The sequence below is a fragment of the Phaethon lepturus genome, unplaced genomic scaffold, assembly GCF_000687285.1.
Source record: "Phaethon lepturus isolate BGI_N335 unplaced genomic scaffold, ASM68728v1 scaffold12395, whole genome shotgun sequence".
NCBI classification, from domain to species: Eukaryota; Metazoa; Chordata; class Aves; order Phaethontiformes; family Phaethontidae; genus Phaethon; species Phaethon lepturus.
This window is the reverse complement of record NW_010542699.1, coordinates 8,788-27,020: the sequence shown is the minus strand read 5'-3', so window position 1 is coordinate 27,020 and position 18,233 is coordinate 8,788. Positions and strand designations below refer to the sequence as shown.

At 38.3% G+C, this 18,233-nt stretch overlaps 1 protein-coding gene across 1 annotated transcript in view; it reads left to right on the top strand.

Moving 5' to 3' along the window:
* LOC104621596 (1-acyl-sn-glycerol-3-phosphate acyltransferase epsilon-like) overlaps positions 1-15,104 on the top strand; it is a 15,719-nt gene extending 615 nt beyond the window's left edge. Inside the window, exons 2-3 of the mRNA XM_010288120.1 lie at positions 12,929-13,052; positions 14,773-15,104. Coding sequence (XP_010286422.1) covers positions 12,929-13,052; positions 14,773-14,998 — 350 coding nt within the window. The 3' untranslated portion in view covers positions 14,999-15,104. The remainder of the gene's footprint in view (positions 1-12,928; positions 13,053-14,772) is intronic.
* Positions 15,105-18,233: the final 3,129 nt, after the last annotated feature.

Below are 18,233 nucleotides of genomic sequence, written 5' to 3'. Positions count from 1 at the left end.
CTTTCCCTCTGCTGTGCTACATATGTATACATATGATCTAATTGCTAAAATGCATGTGTTTTAAAGTGAAAATGTGTAGTAATAGTATTTTACTGGCAATTCTTCAAATTGTTACGTATACCCAGTAAACTTACAAGCATTTAACAGCATTTTATGCAAGTGGGCTTACCTTGCTGTAGTATTTTAAACCATCTACAGCACCTTAAGAGAAGAGAGTAAATTAGTTGTATGTTCCTCAAGTAATCTAACCAAAAAATAAGTTCTGGGGTTTCCGTTGGGGAAAACTCTGGGACAGAGAGCTTCAGGGTTTGCTGTTTTTAGATTGTGCTTGGCTGGATTGATTTTTTTTTTTTAAGTGATTCATTTAACTGCACCATCACTGGAGGGCCGGATGTCATCTTTCTTTCTGGCTGTAGTTGATGCGTTACTCAGCCCTATCTGTGCACAACTGTCTGTTGCTAGTTGGCTCAAAGCGGTACTTCTGAATCTTCTGCACTATTGATAATAATGGGGAAAAAAAAAGCCACAGTAGTTCCACACAGCTGTTCAGACCTTTGGGCAAGGGATCAGTGTTGGCTGAGGGACCTGCAGGGAACTTCTCGAACTCCCCACTCCTTGGCTGGCCTAGTGTCACTGGGACTTGTTCCTTCTGCTGCTAAAAATAGTGATGTGGCTGTTTCCATGTCACTTCATTAGCAGGCGTAACTCCTTGAGTTGGTATAAAGTTCACATGAACTTCTACAAGGTGCTAGTTGCTTAGAAATTCTGGAATTGTCTGTTTTTACATTTTCACCCTATTTAAAATTCTTCTGGATAGGTGAGCAACAAAACTGTTAACACTGTGTATTAACACTTGTGTTGTACTGTTGTCCTGTCTTAGGATGGTTTTATTTTATGTACGTTTTGTTCCCAACAGGCATTTTTTTTATGGCTAAATATCAAGAATGCTTTTTTGTATTTAACATTGTTTATTTATAGCTTTCTTTTGAACTTGATTTTACAGATTTTATTATTTAAAGTTTTTAATTTTTGTTTAATACCTTATGACCCTTTTACAGACTCCTTTGAAGGCTGGGCAGCCTCCCTCTTGTCCTGTTACCCAACCTTTTTCAAGACCCCCTTCAAAACAAATAGGATTGTTTCGCCTTCCCTGCAGCATATCTTGTTTCGTGACTTAATTATTAGGCAGTTTCAACCATTCTTAATGCTGGACTTCTCACTGCCTGATGGTTAATTAAACTATTAAAATGTCATTACCTAATGATAAAATGGCAAATGTTCAAATTCCTTATAAGACCTCTTCACCTATTGAACCTTCCAGTTTGCATGAAGCATGATACAATTATAGAACGGGAACCAACAAACTGAATATCCCTGCTGGCTGTTTCTTGTGTCTGGTGTCAAGTGGTAATCAGATGGTTTGGGGTGACTTCTCCACATCCAGCCTTTTGGAAACCCACAGCAGGCAGTCCAAGCGTATCATTCAGCCACCTTTACTGTTAGGCCCAGGGTAACTACTGTCTCAGCCTTGGGTAAAAATACAGACAGTAACACAGAATGAAGTGCAGACAAGCAGTTGTTACCCATTACGGAGTAGATAAATGAAATATCCATCCAGGGCATTCCACGCTATTGTGGCAGTCGCATGTATTCCATATAATATAAATTATGTAGATTAAGGACACTTTATAAATTACAGTGTGGAACATAGTTGTCATTCTTTTAGGCCCTCCAGACACAAAGTGGAAGAAAAACAATTTCCGTTCTAAGAGGTCAAGATCATTTCACCATTTGTTATGCAGAAGTCCAGCAACTGGTCTGTTCAGGAATATAATAGAACAAGAATTGATTTAGGCTTTGTTAGGCATTTGAGATTTTTTAACATTATTGGTTTTTTAATAGTACTAAAATGAGTTGTAAAATGTCATTTTCATGTGTGCCTTTCTTATGAACATTTCATATTTGTGTCAGTGCTGAATGAGAATTTTGTTCTTCATTCTCATCGGAGTAAAATGGCAGTGCAATCCTGGTAATTTTTAAAAGATAAGGTTGACATGTCTTCTTCAATCTAGCAACTCTGATTGAAATTTATTGCATGGAAAACAAACTTCTGATAAACACAACTTTACTTGAGGACTGTATTTCCCATAGTATGACATTTCCCATGTGAATGAAATCTGAATTCCACACAGATATAATGTGTTTCTTGAACTGCATTTTACTTTCAGTTCTATAAATCTCAATTCATCAGAAGAGCCTGTGCCACTTCTGGAAAAACCCATACTTATCCGGGGATATGGTCAGCTCTTGGCTGCTGTCTCCACTAGTAGACAGAGCAGGTTAAAAGGAACATTTTAGTGACTGCAAGTAGTACTACCACACTTTACTTGAGAAATTGTGTTAATAAATGGGAAACAAATTCTGAAGAAAAAATGAGTTGCATTTTCAATTTTGTAATATGGAACTCTTAGTGAAAATAGCCTTTCTTAGCAAAATTGGGTGGTTTTTTTTTTTCAGACCAGCAAGCTTAAATATAATGTTGACTTGCTCAGCAGGATTAAAACAAAACGTAGTATACTATCAACTGGAAAATAGATATTCACCATCGATTCTGCATTAGTGTTTTGAAAAGAACAGTGAATGCCAGGCACACCTGGTAACATGATACCTTTTTAGAGTAGGCAAATTATTATAGTATATCCTTTCAAATGTGTTGAACGTTTTGTCACTATTTATGTGTTTTTAATCTTTTGTTGGCATTTTCCAGCTGCAAGTTGTTTGTTTTAGAAGACATCAGGTTTGATTAGTCTTAGACAGGGACCAAGATTACATTAGCTTTAGACAGGGACGTTGCTTTCTGCTATTGCTTCACATCCAGTTGTGACCAAAGGATGCAGTTTTTTTCCTGCCATTTATTCGTTATTCATTCCTTTTCATTCCAACAAGTTTGGAACTTGGTACGTTTCCAGTGGAAGCTTGCCCTGCACATGGCAGCCTTTCCAAAGAACAGTGATTTCCCACAGATTTTTCCCCTCTCACTACTGAAGATGGTTTGTGCAGATCATTAATGATGGTCCTGCTTAGGGAGGACCATGCTGCTAGACATTTATTTGTGGTCATTAGAATAAGATGCAAATAATCATATGGGCACTGTGGCATAGCTGAAGTCCATCTCAGGTACTGAATTCTGGAAGAACTATTTAGAAGGGAAAAGGAGGGGGAGAAACTCTTGTGCTGGATTTGCTGATATTGTTTTACTACATTGTCATGAAGTAAAAAGTAGAAATAAGCTGGGGAAGAAGGAATGAGAACCTAGTTTCCCCCTTCTGAATTAATGTCCTAAGTGTTCACATCCAGCTTTGCCTGGTGTTAAGGGGCAGGTCTCATGGGACATGGGAACTGTTGTCATTCTTGCACCTGAAAGAGCATTATGGACATGTGTACATCTTTATTATTCTGCCTGAAGGCTTTAACATAACCAGATGGTATTTATCTGGCCATTGTAGATGAAAGAGTGTGTGAAATAGCAGCATGTGACAATGATAAACACTGAATAAAAATAGCAAGTACATGTAGACTGTCTTAAAGAAGTCAGAGGAATTCCTGAGAATTATTGACTCTGCTGTATATCAATCCCAGAACAAACACTTTGAAAGCATGTGTATGTGTGCATAGCTGAAAATCTGTACATCACTTTGATCGGTATAATTTGAGGAGGTCAGACTGGCCTAACTTCCCCAGGGGAAATTGCTGGTTTCCAAGTGCTTGCACTTTTGTTAGGACCCAGTTAGACAGTGAAGTACAGGGCAATAGAAAAGAAACTGGTGCAACAGAAACTAGTCTTTGGGCTGTGGCCCAAATTTGATCATACCCATTGTCTTTAAAGGTCCAAAGAATGTTAACAAGCACATGGTTATAGATATGTTGAAAGAATTAAAAAACTAAATTAATAAACTGATAAACAGTAACAGGAATGTAAACCAGTACAAAGTAAGACTTATAGTAATGAAATGTTCAGATCTCTGCTAGCTGTCATGTTCTTCCTGTATGAAGGAATACTGAAAGTAAATGGCAGTTATTTTAGCATAACCAAAGAAAGTATATAGTTAGAACTGAGTCCAGACATCAGCACTGGTGAAATTTGCACAAAATATGGGATGGCTTTTTAAGATGTGTAGTAAATATCACATCAAGAACTTGTCATTCTGCATCTGTTCAAGCAAAATTTAAGTAACTGCCTTTCATATTTCAAAATGTAAAATTTCCATTGAAATATTTGCAGGATCTTGATAGCAACACTGGTTGGCAACCTAGTTCTAGTGATACTCTGTCATACAGGAGAAGGAATGATTTAAAGGAAAACCCTGTTTTTATTTTGCGTAAAGTATTGAAAAACAACTTTTTTAACAACATGATTTCATCAGGTACCACAAAGTAAGTAAACTATCATTCAGTTTTGAACTGAATGCATTTTCACTTGTCCTCCGTAAGACTAGATCTGTTGTTTTAGAAACCCTGTAATTTCCTATCTGTTCATTTGTGGATGACTTATTTGAAAAAGCACTTTGAACACAGATTTGCACCTGTGCATCAATATTCTGTAGATAAGGATGGTCTGGGTAAACACAAAATATTTTCATACTGTAACAATTAAACATTGTACTTCTGCTCAAAAATAACATTTCACTGAAGAGCAGAATCAGCTTATGGGAATGTATAGGCCTTGCTATAGTTCTTCATAGGACTCCAAAAATCAGAGAAAATGAAAGTCAGTATGAGCATGCGTAGCAACTCTGTTTATGTCCTTGTTTTGAGATAGGTAAAGAAAGATGACTGTATTTGGAGTCCCTGTAGCCCAGTTTCTTGTCTCCACCAACAACCAAACTTGCATGCCTAAGGCGGAGTGTAAGAATAAGGCAAGTGTAAATGATTTTTCCTTTTCCCAAGTGACAAATGCCTGTGGGCGCTGCATCTGTGTGTTAGTAGCACCCCCTCAATGGCGGTAAAACCCTCTTCAGCATCCTTTCGAGCCCAGAGTGTGTGTTCCTCTGATCGTAAACTTGGACCTTGTGTATCTCAGTTATTCTCAAGCAGCTCCTACTGAAGGTAGGTATCTATAGCTTTCCTTTGGGAATGTGTGATCAGAAAGCACACGGTCATCAGAAAGCCTCTGCTACACAAAGAGGATTTTGAAAGTATTTATACTGGAGATTCATAAAATTACCCTGCACCCTGGGCCTCACGCACATGTGAGAGGAAGCATTCAGCTCCCCAGGCAGCATTTATGTACAACAGCTCGAGGAATTCCTGACCTTTATGCAGAAGTGTATCTAAACCCTGAGGATAGCAAAAACAACTTTAATTTCTTCACACTGTCAGGTTTGGCCAGAAACATGTTGCTGCTTTGAGAGCTTGTGTTTATTTTTGCTTTTTTTGTGCATCAGAGTCCTTTTTTCTTCTACTCTCTTTGTGGTACTGTTCCCTGCTTATCAAAACAGACTAGCTGAAGGAAAGGCAAAAACATCAATACTAGCAGTACTGGCATAGTTCCTAACAGATCCTGTTTATTTGCTAGAGAGACCATTGTTTTGAACTGGTCCAGTCCTTGTATCTTTTTCTTGCCTTTTTTTTAATTGCATAGTTCAGTTGCAGGTGCTTTTTCTTCTTAAACATTTTAGTTGTCCCTTTCTGTAGCCTTCTCTGACTCTAGTAACTACATCCTCCTTGAAGTACAAAGACCAGTATTTAAAATGTGGACTTGCAGTCTTTTCATATATCTGCAGAGTGACTTCCTTTGCCCTGTTCTCAATGTCCTTGCTGATGCTGCCCAGTGTTTGGGGACGTGTGAGGCTGCTGCTGTGCAAACTGGTCTGATGGTTTCAGACAAGGGTCACTGAATCCCAAATTGTAACCACCAGTTCCAAGTTAAGCATCATGTAATCAGGGTTTTAGTTATTTTTCCCATGTTTGTTTATGCTGAAGCTCAGCTGCCACATTTTCACCCTGTTTGCTCAGTTTTGAGGTCCTTTTGGAGTCAGCCAACATTTGACTACCCAAACGAGCTTAGGATCTTCTGAAAAAGATGTGATAAAAAAGATGTTTGCTGCCTTCTTCAGCTCATCTGTCATGACACAGAATAAAACCAGTCCTAATGTCAATCGCTGGAGGACCCCAGCTGGTGGGTCTTTTCCATCCTGAAAAGTGACCATTAAGTCCCTCCATTTGCTTCCTCTCTTTTAAGCAGCTTTCATTCTATAAAACATCATTTCCTCTAATCCCATGGCAGCTTATTTTCTTTAATAGCCTTCAGTGTGGAACCCTGTCAGAGGCTTTATGAAAATTCAAATATATCATGTCCAGTGAATCCCCTTTATCCACCTGCTCCTTGACACTGTTGTAGAAATCCAGCAAATTGGTGAGACGGGATTTCCCTTTACAGAATCCATGCCAACTCTTTGCCAACAGGCTGTGACTATCTTTGTGCTTAGCAATCATTTTCTAGACCCTGCTATCTTACACAGGGATTAAGACTCTGGTTTGTATTTCCCAGCACAATCTCTAAACCCCTCGTTTGTAGAAGGGAAGCTCCCCATTTTTCTGGCACAATGGCTGTTTGTGATGATAGGTTACACATCTTTGTTTTTAAATTCCACATTTGAGAGCTTTTGGATTAATGCTGTCTGGTTTTGGTGACTTTCTGACATCTGACTTGTTTATTTAGTCTAATACTTTCTGCCTGTTTACTTATTGATCTAGTTCCTTTGAGCGATTTGGTACAAAGAGTGCAATGGGTGTAGGAATCAAACATTTTTAGCAAGAAAAAATAATGCAAACAAATACTTGAGCTTCTCTTGCATGGGCTTATACTTATACCATGAGTGCTGCCCTTCACACCTATAACATCCAGCAGCCCCACCAGTGTCTTAGCTGGTTTACTGCTTTTGCCATATTAAAAAACCAAAAGTTAAAATTGTTAGAGCATCCTTGGCATTTTTCAAGTTCCTTTTTAGCCCTCTTAATTTTATGTTTACAGTTGGCATGAGCATTCTTGTGGCTTTTCCTTATTTGGACAAACTTTCCATTCCTCAAAGAGAAGGTAGGAATATAGTGGTAGCCTCCTCAACTTTCCTTAACAGGAAACCCACACAGGTGGGTTTCAGACCCACCCAGACTCTTTCTTTTGCAGTGTTATGTGTGTTTTCTATGGGTTTCTAATACAAGTTTTTCTGAGTTTTGGTAGTTAGCCTGTTTTTTAACAGCTGCCTCTAGGCTGCCTCCTTTTGGACTGTTTCTTGCAGGGTGTTTTGACACTTTGCCTCCCTCCCCATTACAGAGTTCCTTCAATTGTGTGTTTGTGTGTTGTAGACTCTTTCTCTACAATCCTGAAATTAATTGTATTGTGGTTGCAGAACACTTCTCACTCACATGGTGCACCACTCCAGACCACATCAGGAATGGCATCTTTTCTTCTGGGTTTTGCAACTAGTTTTTCTAGGAAACAATCTTTATTTTTCCTCTCTTCACCACCACCCCCCCCCCTTACACCTCATCCTGATGGAAGTATTGATGCAGTTTGATAAAGGTAGCTGGAATCTCATGCTTCTGCTACTGGTCCTGAAATGGCAGCTCTCAGTCTTGCTTTACAGTTTCTGATTGCTATTATCAAACTTACCAGGAAGTCATTTAATATATCTATTATTAGAGTCTGGGATTTCCATCCACAAGGATTTCATTGTGCTTCTGTCTCCTTGTACTATTTTTATGCTATTTTTATGCTTGATGTAATCCACCACGCACACTGCCATTCCCTCACCCATGCGTCCTGTTCTGTCATTCCTATAAACCTGGAGCAGCTACGTTGTACACTCCTCTGGGGTCACAGAGGTACCTGCCTTCCAAGGGTAATCTCTTGGTGCCAAGAATTCTTGGTTTTCTGTCTTCATGTTTAGGCTTCACGTGTTGGTATAGAGGCACTTCTGAATTTTGCCCTCACATTGAATTTTAGCCACATCCACTTCACGTTACATCCATCTGAACAGGTTGCTTTTCCTGACCTTTCACTTTCCGCAACTCCTAGTTGAAATGCTGTCTAAGACTTTTTCAGTCTTCATTGCCAGCACCTTAATAATGATTCAGGTGCATCCCATTTCTCTTGTCTCAAAAGGTCCCCAGCTCCCAATGTGCTTACTACTTACACTGTGTCCCTTGTAGACGCATGCAGGCTCTGATCTCTGTGTGCATCTTGGGCTTTGCACAAAGGATTGGCAGTATTTTGGAGATTGCTATTCCTCACATTCCAGGCTTGTCTCCTGGCTGCAAGCTTCAATCTAGCCTGCAGAACATCCACTCCACGCTTCCCTACATCAGTAGTACCAACAGGTACCGGTGCTGCCCGCTCCTCCACTGCTCCCCAGATTAAGCCATCTAAACAACCTTCGCTGTACCCTGGATGTTTGCTTTCCTGTCTAGTGCCATTTTGCTGTACCACTGCTTTATTTTGTCAGAACAAGCCATGAAATAGTTTCCTGTCAGCTTCACTTGAGGTGATGGAAAGCATGAAGCTGAGAAACAATGCAGCACTTCAATTCATGTTTGTTTTGCCAATTGATTGCTAATTTGGTGTACAAAGCAAATGAAAGTAGAGGGATGGGATTTCTTTCTTTGAGGAGGAGATAGTTTACGAACTGCTTTGATAGCTGAACACTTAAGTCCAGGCTAATGAAAGTTTAAAAAGTGGAGAAAGTGTCTACAGTTCAGAGAGTAATGTCTTTGCTATTGCGGTTTTGCCTGTGAAACTGTACACGGTACAACACGCAATGTTCTATTACTGAATACACATTTGGAATACTATTTACTTAGAATGAATATATGTTACTCAGATTTACGTTTCCTGTGATACCACTTTCAATTTACCACAAATATTACTGAGATATGTTAGGAGAGAATTGGGGGCTCTTTAAGCAGACTTGACGATGTCAGGCTGCAGTTTGTCCTTTCTTAATTTTGAAGGACTTTGGCAATAATTATGTTGCAGTAAAAGAGCTGATGTATGAGGTTGAAATCTGAGCTACTTTATTGCTGGCATATTTAAAGTGCATGTAAAAATAGACTTCACTAGTAATTGAAAACTGGAGCATCTGTTTAAGTGTTACACCACTGTCACAACTTTCTTAAGGGGCAAGGCAAATAATTTGGAGTGGTGGAATGAACTTCTCTGGTAGCATTAAGGGGAAGGTGGTCTGAAGCCATTTGTATGTCCCTTCTCAATTACAATTATGTTTATGCTTTGGAGCTTCTCTCCTTCCCTCACTTTCCCTAGTAATGCTGAGAAATCAAAACAGAATTAACTGGCTTTTGCAGGTGAGGAGTTGAAAACTGGTAGAATTTTGTGGAAGCCCCAGTGAGCAAAACAACATCCCAAAACATTTGTTTGCAATTAAAAACTCTGTGGATCCGATTCCTTTCCTGGAGGCTGTTGCGCCCCATTCATTAATCCTAATTCTGCACCGAGTCCTTCAGTCCTGTGTTAGTGTGAATCCTGTCCCACAGACAGAGGGCCACGATGTCACAGTTGAAGAACAAACCTGCTCAATCCACCTTATTAGTTTCAATTCCTTCCTTCCACTGTGGTTGGTCACTGGAAGCATTATAAACATTCTGCACTTGCATCTGTTATTTAGCCAGATAGAAATTTACTTTTATTAGTAAATTATCTCCCACACAAAAGGCAGACCACTTGGCTCCCACACAAGTTGTTAGCGTTCATTTAACCCGAGCTATACTCGGTTATTGATTGACTAAAGCTGTCCCCAATATAATGTTTGATTATAATGCATGATTTGCACTTACATTTTGTCTTTTGAAGGAAAGTTCAGGCTTGCTTGTTCCTGCTGTTAATTATAACAAATTCTGGCAAGTTTAGGGATCTGAAAAGCCTGTCAGATGTCAGCCTTAAGGGCTAGTGTCCCTGAAGTTGGATGTAATTTGCGCATAATAAATTGCTTCAATAAGATTTTGTTTCTTAGCTTAATTACATAAGTCTTTCGGGAGTTAAGCTAATGTGAAATTAAGGGTCATGGGACCACCACAAACCTTTAGAGGTTGTGGTAATAAAATCCAGCTGTTTCTTCTCAAAAACCACCTCTCAATATATTGTTCCTATGTGGCATTGTGCATCTAAAAAAAAAAAAAATTGGATTAATTGCATTAAAGCCTGACATGAATTGGATAACTAAAGACTAGTCAGATACCCTGACTAGCTTGATTGCATGCATTGCAATGTGGGAATCGCGATCCTCTCTTAAGGGAGCACCTACAGCTGACTTCGGTGAGCCTGTACTAAGTCTCAAACTGCAAGGGAGAGTAAGACTGTAGGGAAGAGCATTGGGATTTACAAAGATGGGAAATCAGGACAAAGTTTTGGGATCTTCACATATGGGTACTCAATTTCGACTGGTTGAAGAAGACCAGTATGGGAAGTAGTAAGACTCACCTTGCATTGGAACTTGGGCCTGAGATAGAAAACCAGCAGCAACGCTTAGATATTTGTGGAGGTTTTTTTGCTTTCTAAGCAGATTTGTAGAGTTGCTATATTTCAGCTTTGGTGGAGGAAGGTGTTTCTTTTCAAATACTTATGTGTTATTCCCGTTGTTAACTAGAGCTTATTATTGCTCTTTAAATGACCAAATATCCATATTTTTTAAGCAGCATAACATCAGTTTTAAAAATACCATATAGCTATTAATAATGCTATCTCGTCTAACTTAGAATCTTGCTTGGTTTGTAATTTTCCTTAATAATTTATAACTGAGATTAAAATAACATCAGGAAATAGTTGTTTGTTCCTATACAGAACAACCTATGTGCTATGAAGCAAGAGAAACATACACTATACAATGCACAGAATGTTTAAACTATATTTTAAAGCTAGATTTTCAGCCCTAGCTGAATATGCATAGCACAGAGGCTTTTTATAAGAGTCTAGCACAAAAAAGACCATGTCATCTGGCTTCCAGGCATTTGTTTTCTAGATGCAGTTTGCATATTTTTAGAATGTTCCACTTAATAGGTAATGCCACTCAAAAAGAGGATTTGTACATCAGCAAGCATAAGCATTTAAGACATGGTTAATACGTTTGTAATTTTAAAATATTAATAGTACACTTTTACGTGCTTATATAGTGAATGACCTTCGTACAGTGGCCTGGATAGTATCCTCAGAGAACCAGACCTGGAAAATCCTTTCTTCCTACTAAAAGCAAGAGGAAAAACCTGCATTCAGATACATGAACACTGATTTCTTTGTGGTTAGTAAAAGCATTGCACGTGAACCTGAAGACAATGTCTATACATACCGTCATTCTGGACTCCAAGTACTTAACTTGCCTGCCATCTAGGAGATGGTTTCTAGCTAGGAGATGGTTTTACCAGGAACTTTTTAGTGACAGTTGTGTTTGCTACTCCATGGCTAAGAGGTGGACTTGTTTCTGGTTAGAGCCCTCAGCCATTTCTTCAGTTGGTGGTGCATGGGCCATGTTGCTGCCTTTCTGCTAAGGTACGGTTCAGTGAAGAGCTCTCTTTGCCTGAGGACTAGACAAAACTGGACACAGCACCTTACTAATTTCTGCATCAAAATGCTGTAAGACTTTACTGATCTCTTTATCTCTTCTGCTTCCCTCCCCCTCTACAAGCACACAAACACATTTGCATGAACAGGCTTTTAAAATTCTTTAAGGCAATTATCAATATACTAGAGTATATGATAAGGGTTGCTTTTACAGCAAAGTCCTTAAAAATCAATAATCTTATAAAGAACAAAAACAAATAGGGGGATATCTGCTTTGGCACACAATAATAATAAATACTACATGCAGTAACAATTATTTGCGGTGTCATTCCACAAGATACCCCTAACAGTTATGGGTCAAAGTCTTCTGTACATCTGCACTGCCCTCCAAAAAATGTCAACAACCTAAAGGGACCACCCAATCTGTGTTACATTTGTTGCCTGTCTGTATTGTAGGAAGGCACTTCGGGTCCCTTTTCAAAATGCGAAGATTGTCCAGATTTCTCAGGACTATGTGTCTCTGTATAGGGACACTGTGTTTACTGCAATACCCATTGCTATTGATAAATGCAAATGCTTACTAATACACAAATGCTGGTGGGTTTTTCATCCTATGTGCAGTATTTTTACCACTTGTTAGTTGTAAGAAATCCCACAAGGCTATTTGAATAATGGAGTTTTGTTTGTAATTAACGCTTACTTGCTAAATTTTTCTAGGGACAAATTGAGGAAATGGGGGAGGGAGACTGAAATATTTCTCGAGCTTTGTAAGACAGAAGAAAAATGAAGGGATGCAAAATGGAAAACAGCATTTTGTTCTGAGTCTTTTGCCCTATTACACTTTTTAATTATAGGTTATTACTTAAACTGAAGCCCACTTCCTCCTGGAGATACTTTGGGAAATCACTGTAATTCCAATTTTGTCATCCAAGAGCAAACAAAATTTAGATTTCAAAAAGGACAAGCAAAAAGGATTGCTAACTTTAATCAAAATTGCAGGCTAGATAACTTTACAACATCAAAGTTATTGCATCCCACACTACAGAATGAGTAGATTGCTGCTGAGGTAGAAGTGTAACATTTTCAAGCATAGCATTTTACAGTTAGCAGGGTGCATTTCAGGACAGTTGTTCCATGCTGCACGTGATAATGGGCAACCATTTCAAAAGTATGTAGGCCAGATGACTTCTAAGTTCAGTGAAGTGCTCAGGATCCGAACATAAAGAGGGGAGGCTTTTGAGAACTGAAGTTAGGCTTCCAAGGCACTTACAGCTCCGAGGTCAGTTTTTCAGTGTATTTTAGACAAATAAATGTCCTACAGTGCTTTTGTAACTCAGTCCTGTTGTTTTGCTCTCTTTTTAGAGTTTCTTTGCAAGGAATGCCCAAGAGTTCATATTTTCATTGACCGAATTGAACTGAAGGACATTCCAGAAGAGCAGATGTTTATGAGAAGGTGGCTTCATGAACGTTTTGAAATAAAGGATAAGTGAGTAGCAATATGCAGAACTTTCTGTTTCAAGAAGCTCTCCATCTTCTTTTATGTTAACAGATATACCCGTGATTTCTGTGTTACCAGTAGTGCAAGCTGTAGGGCTCTCTGAAGAGAGGTGGTGTTGGTAATCCTGTGCATGTTCTGTGTAATAATCTTGGGGTTAAACCTTTTGCTCAGGAGGTTGGGATTCCTGGGTTTTAGACCTTCCTTAGACTGAGGAGCTGTGAGTCCATGTTCCAGGCGAGACTCATATTCATCTGAATACTCTCCATTTACCTTCTTATAGCTGAGTCATGTGCAACTAGGAACACAAGATGCCCATGTTAGGCAAGCAAGCAAAAAGCAGTTTGATTCTGGTCTTGTAATCAGTGTTAGGCTAGAGTTAGGAAGGGGCAGGTCTTGATCTAAACTCTTCCAACAAAATTGTTTATGCATCTTCCATCAGACACCGGCTGGCTAAAAACACAAGTAACCCTGAGATCCCTACCTTCACTGGGGAAATTAGGTGAAGTAGAAGTTTCATCTGCCCATCTTTGAATTGTGGCAGAACTAAAGTGCCTGGCTCCCTCCAGCAACCTCTAGATAAGGTCACGCATGAGCCTGTGCAACAGATCCTGGGGGACCTTGTGCCTAAATGTGGAATTTAAGTATTTTTTGAGAGATGATGGTTTAATTTGCCATGTCTGAAGTCCAGCTTAAGGGAGCTGAATCTGTTTACTTTCTAAATCCTTGAATACAGTGTGTGAGATAGAAATTTTCCTGGTTCTTCAGGTATGTTCTGCTTTAAAATAATTCTGCCAGTCTCACACTCTGTGGAAGGAAAAAGTGGATTAATTTGTCTTGTGATCTTTGAATCCATGTAAAAGTTAACATGACTATCTGTAAACATGGCACTGTTACTGCAGTGTCTTAAGAAGTTTAGCATCACTACATAATTTTTCTTTTCTTCACTTTTGGGAGAAAGAAAGTCTGAATTTCATTTCATAGACAAGGAACTGATACATAAAATAAAAGGCTGGCCAGTGTCCCTTAAGTAGTCTTCTGGTGAAGACCAGCAGAACTGAACCCTGATCATCTGTGTCTCATTGTAGACTCCTGTTGACTGGAACATCTTTCCCAGGATCAAAGCAGTCTGTCAGGTGAATTTAGAGATACTTAAAACCCCAGAATTTTCAAATCCATTTATTACTGGTTTACAAAAATAGGACACAAAAAGTTACTACTAAACCAGTGGTGTAGCATTTTACTCTTGTACATTTGGCTGCCAAAATATTTAGTGTCTTGTGAGTCCTTGTTATTTATTAGTTTATTTTATGAAGATACTTACTCCCTTTTGTTTGGTGTTCAAGGATTAGCTGTGTGCTCTTTTGTCTTACAGTATTGCCCAGTAATCTGGGTTTATCTGCTAAATGTTGAATGAAGAGGATTCTTTTCAACTTTTATATTCAGTGTTAAAATAGGTCCCTAAGGAGAATCTGCTTTTATTGCTTACAAGGGTTCAGGTTGAGTACTGTGACGTGCAACGTTACTTTGAATGCATCATATTCTTAAGGTGTACTGATTGTTTGAACTTGTTACAGATGAGCTGCTACATATTGTGAAATCATTTATCAAATAATGTGTGATTAGAAGCAGTTATTGGATGACAATAAGTTGCTTAAAATTTCTTGATGCTAATGTATAACTTTGACCATCTCCTTTTGTCTGCTTGTAGGTTACTAATAGAGTTTTATGATGCGAAGGATTCTAAAAGAAGAAATAAGTTTCCTGGGAAAAGTGTTCATTCCAAACTAAGCCTCAAGAAGACTTTGCCATCTTTGCTGTTTTTAGGTGGCCTGACTGCTAGTATGCTTCTGACAGAATCTGGAAGGAAACTTTATGTAAAAACATGGATATATGGGACTTTAATTGGCTGCCTGTGGGTTAGCATTAAACCATAAGCAGATGTTAGTCTCCAATCAGTGAAATGTGCAGTCTTTTCTTGCACATTGCACCAGACTTTTTCCTGACTTTATAGTAAAAAAGTGTAAATAAAGCCTTATTGATTGAACATTGGAAATAATAGAATTTGTGACTTACACCTCTGTGTGGTTGGTCTGGGGAAAATAAATGTAGATTTTCAAATTTGCTACTGATTTTTGCTGGAATAATGACAGATAAACCGAGTCATATGATAAATCGCTTTCCCCATGAACTAACATCCATCTCTATCTGCAGATTCAATGAAGTATGAGTTATGCATAAGGGTGTCTTAAGTGGACCTGTGAATGTATTTACAGAGATTAATTTAGGGTATATATTTATTCTTCTGGTATTCATGTTGAATTTTTGTTACTCTTTGGTGCATTGCAGCAGCTCAGTTGTATCCCAGCTGTATCGCAACTAAAATCAAAATTTGTTTGTTTGTTTGTTTTTTTTTAATTTTGCTTTTCAGTTTTAGTTAAATACTGTGTTCTTTAAAAGGGACTATGTAAGCTGGCAAGTCATGAGAAGTTATCTGAAGCAGAATAAAGTGTTCCTGGGAACTACTGTTCATGGGGAAGAAGCTCTGTTTATCTAGTGCATGATTTTTTTATTATATTGCAGTATTAGCTGATTATTTTACATATGCAAAACATTAAATTTTACTGAGCAAACAGCTTATTTTGCGCACCCTGTATTTATGCATAAAAGGAATGTATGCAGCATAATGAAATGTTAAGTTTTTGTTTCTGGCCTAACCACACTGTAGCCTACCTTATGTCTGCGTTATCCCTAGCGGCTCGAGAGTTTCAGCTCAGCTCACAGACGTTTCGTGTGTACGTGCCATAAGCAGAAGTTTCCTGTTACCTCACAATTTTCTGGAAGCAAACTCTGTCGTTTGGGTAATGCACAGAATTACTGTAACTTCAGGAGCGTAAGGGTATGGTAACGAGGAGCCTTCAGATGTTCCTGCTAAATCCGAAGCATGTGCCTTTTCCTACTAATCTGATTTAGCCTGATGTTTCATAATCTGGCAGTCATCTCTGTGCTGTAGTATCACACTAGGTTCTCAAACTGTTCTTGGCGATGCAGACTGCAGTTGGATTGAAGTTACGGGGTTGATGTACATGATTTGCACAATAGACTAGTAGTGAAAGAAAAGCATATCCCATCAGTATTTCACCTGCTTGAAAATATACTTTAAAAAGCAAAATCAACAAACCCTGACTACCAGAAAGTCTGCGATTCCCATGGCTGGCATTTTTGTTGGGGGAAATGCCATTTCCTGATATCGAGGGAACAGTCTATATGTACAGCGATGGGGTAGGAAAGAGAATGTATTTTATCATCTTCCATTAGGGAATTGGACTGCCTGTATCAAAATGAAAGAACTGGAGAATATTTTTATATCACGCTTGCAAGCTTTAAATGTGCATATCTCTCTAGCTTCAGTACAGTTTGTCTTGCATTAGAGTCATTGTGAGTTAAAGGTCTCTTAAAAGATTCCATCATTGCTAGTTAATTAAAGATACTGCTTTTACTGTGTGGTATTTGTTTTTTTTGTTGTTTTTTTTTTACAGAATTTTATCGAATAATTACAGTTCCACCTTAAAGTCATTTGGTACAACTTTCAGTTTGCAGTTCTGTGTCTTTCCATAATGGATTTTGTCACTGGAGTTATTTATATCAGTAATTGATTCAGGATATGTTGATGAACCATTTTAAAAACAATGACTGGGAACAATGTTGAAAAACAGTATTGTTATGAGGCTGTGAAACCAGAAAAAAAAAGCGCCATTTTATGTAACAGCCAAATGTGCTCACATGTAGTTCTTCCTATTCTCAGCTGACTGTTTCCAGTGGGTATAACCAGAAGACAGTGTTCCTATGTTAGTGTGATTTTTTTTTCAATCATGGAATGAAATTTTACTCTCACATGACTAAATTTCTTTGTAACAGCTAAAAGTAACATTTAATTATATATCAAAAAATAAATGCAAACTACTTAATAAATTTGTAGAAAAATAACTGCTATTTTGGAGAGCCTAATTACCATGAAATATTGGATCTCTCTTGCTGTTTAAGTACCAGGAATATAATTGACGCAGTGCAACAAACAAACAGGATGTTTATTTTGAACCTTATTTTCTATGTTAATCTTAATTATTTTTTTCGTGTCATTAATTTATAAAGTTTTCAAACTGTAATTTGCTGATGTATTTGGCATTGGGAGTATCACATGCTATTTCTAAATATGCACTGATATTAACTTGAGGTATTTCTTCATTAAAATAAGAAGAGCTAATGCTCATTCAACTTTTCTGTCATGTCTACTTGTTCTGTTTTTTCTGCACTTCTATGTTTGTAACTTGGTTAACAGGAACTGCTTACAAAAAGGCTATGAATGTGGTTTGAAGTCCTTGACGGAAGGATTTGTGTGAGAAGCAGTCAATGAAAAGAAAACAACTTTGTCTTTTTTTTTTTTTTCCCATGCATGCTAAAAAATGTGTTAGAAAAGATGTGTGTTTGTTCCATCACAACACACTGCCAGGTCAGTTGGATTGCAGTAGCTTTTCACCCGTGAATACCTGCACCGCTTGTTAATAATGTTCATGAATGTGCAGTTAGGGTTGTTCAGCCTGGAGAACATTTGGGATTTTTGGCTTAGTGTTAAAAATGAAGAGATACTTGTCCCCCACCACCTCCAGATAAAAAATGCTTTTAATGGCAGAAATTTCAACCATGCCCAGAAAAGGCAATAGAAAACCAGGTAATAGGTTCAAGGTTTTGGCACCTGCTTTATAAAGGTTTTTCCTTTATAAATATGGAAACGACAGTTTGGTCCTAACCTGCAGTTCTAGGTCACTTTTTAGCAGAGTGGCTTTCATGACAGGGCTTGAAGTGAACACGATGGGGTTTCTCTTGTCCTCATTTTCATGTTCCTTGCCTGTCTCATGACTTTGGAGCTCTCTGCTCCCAGTGAATCGTGTTGCACAATTTGCTAAGCATAAGACAAGGAAAAAAAAAGTTACTTTAAGTTTGTATAATGGCAAAAATCATGCCCGTAAAACAAAACACAGAGCAAGTCCAGAGAAGGAAAAGCAGTGATAATCTAATACAAAAAAGATTAGAAACGTCAGCTCCAGTCAGGCATGACCACATCTGATTGATTCCAGGGAAGATTTGTTTTCGTGTTGGGACCAATTTCCCTGT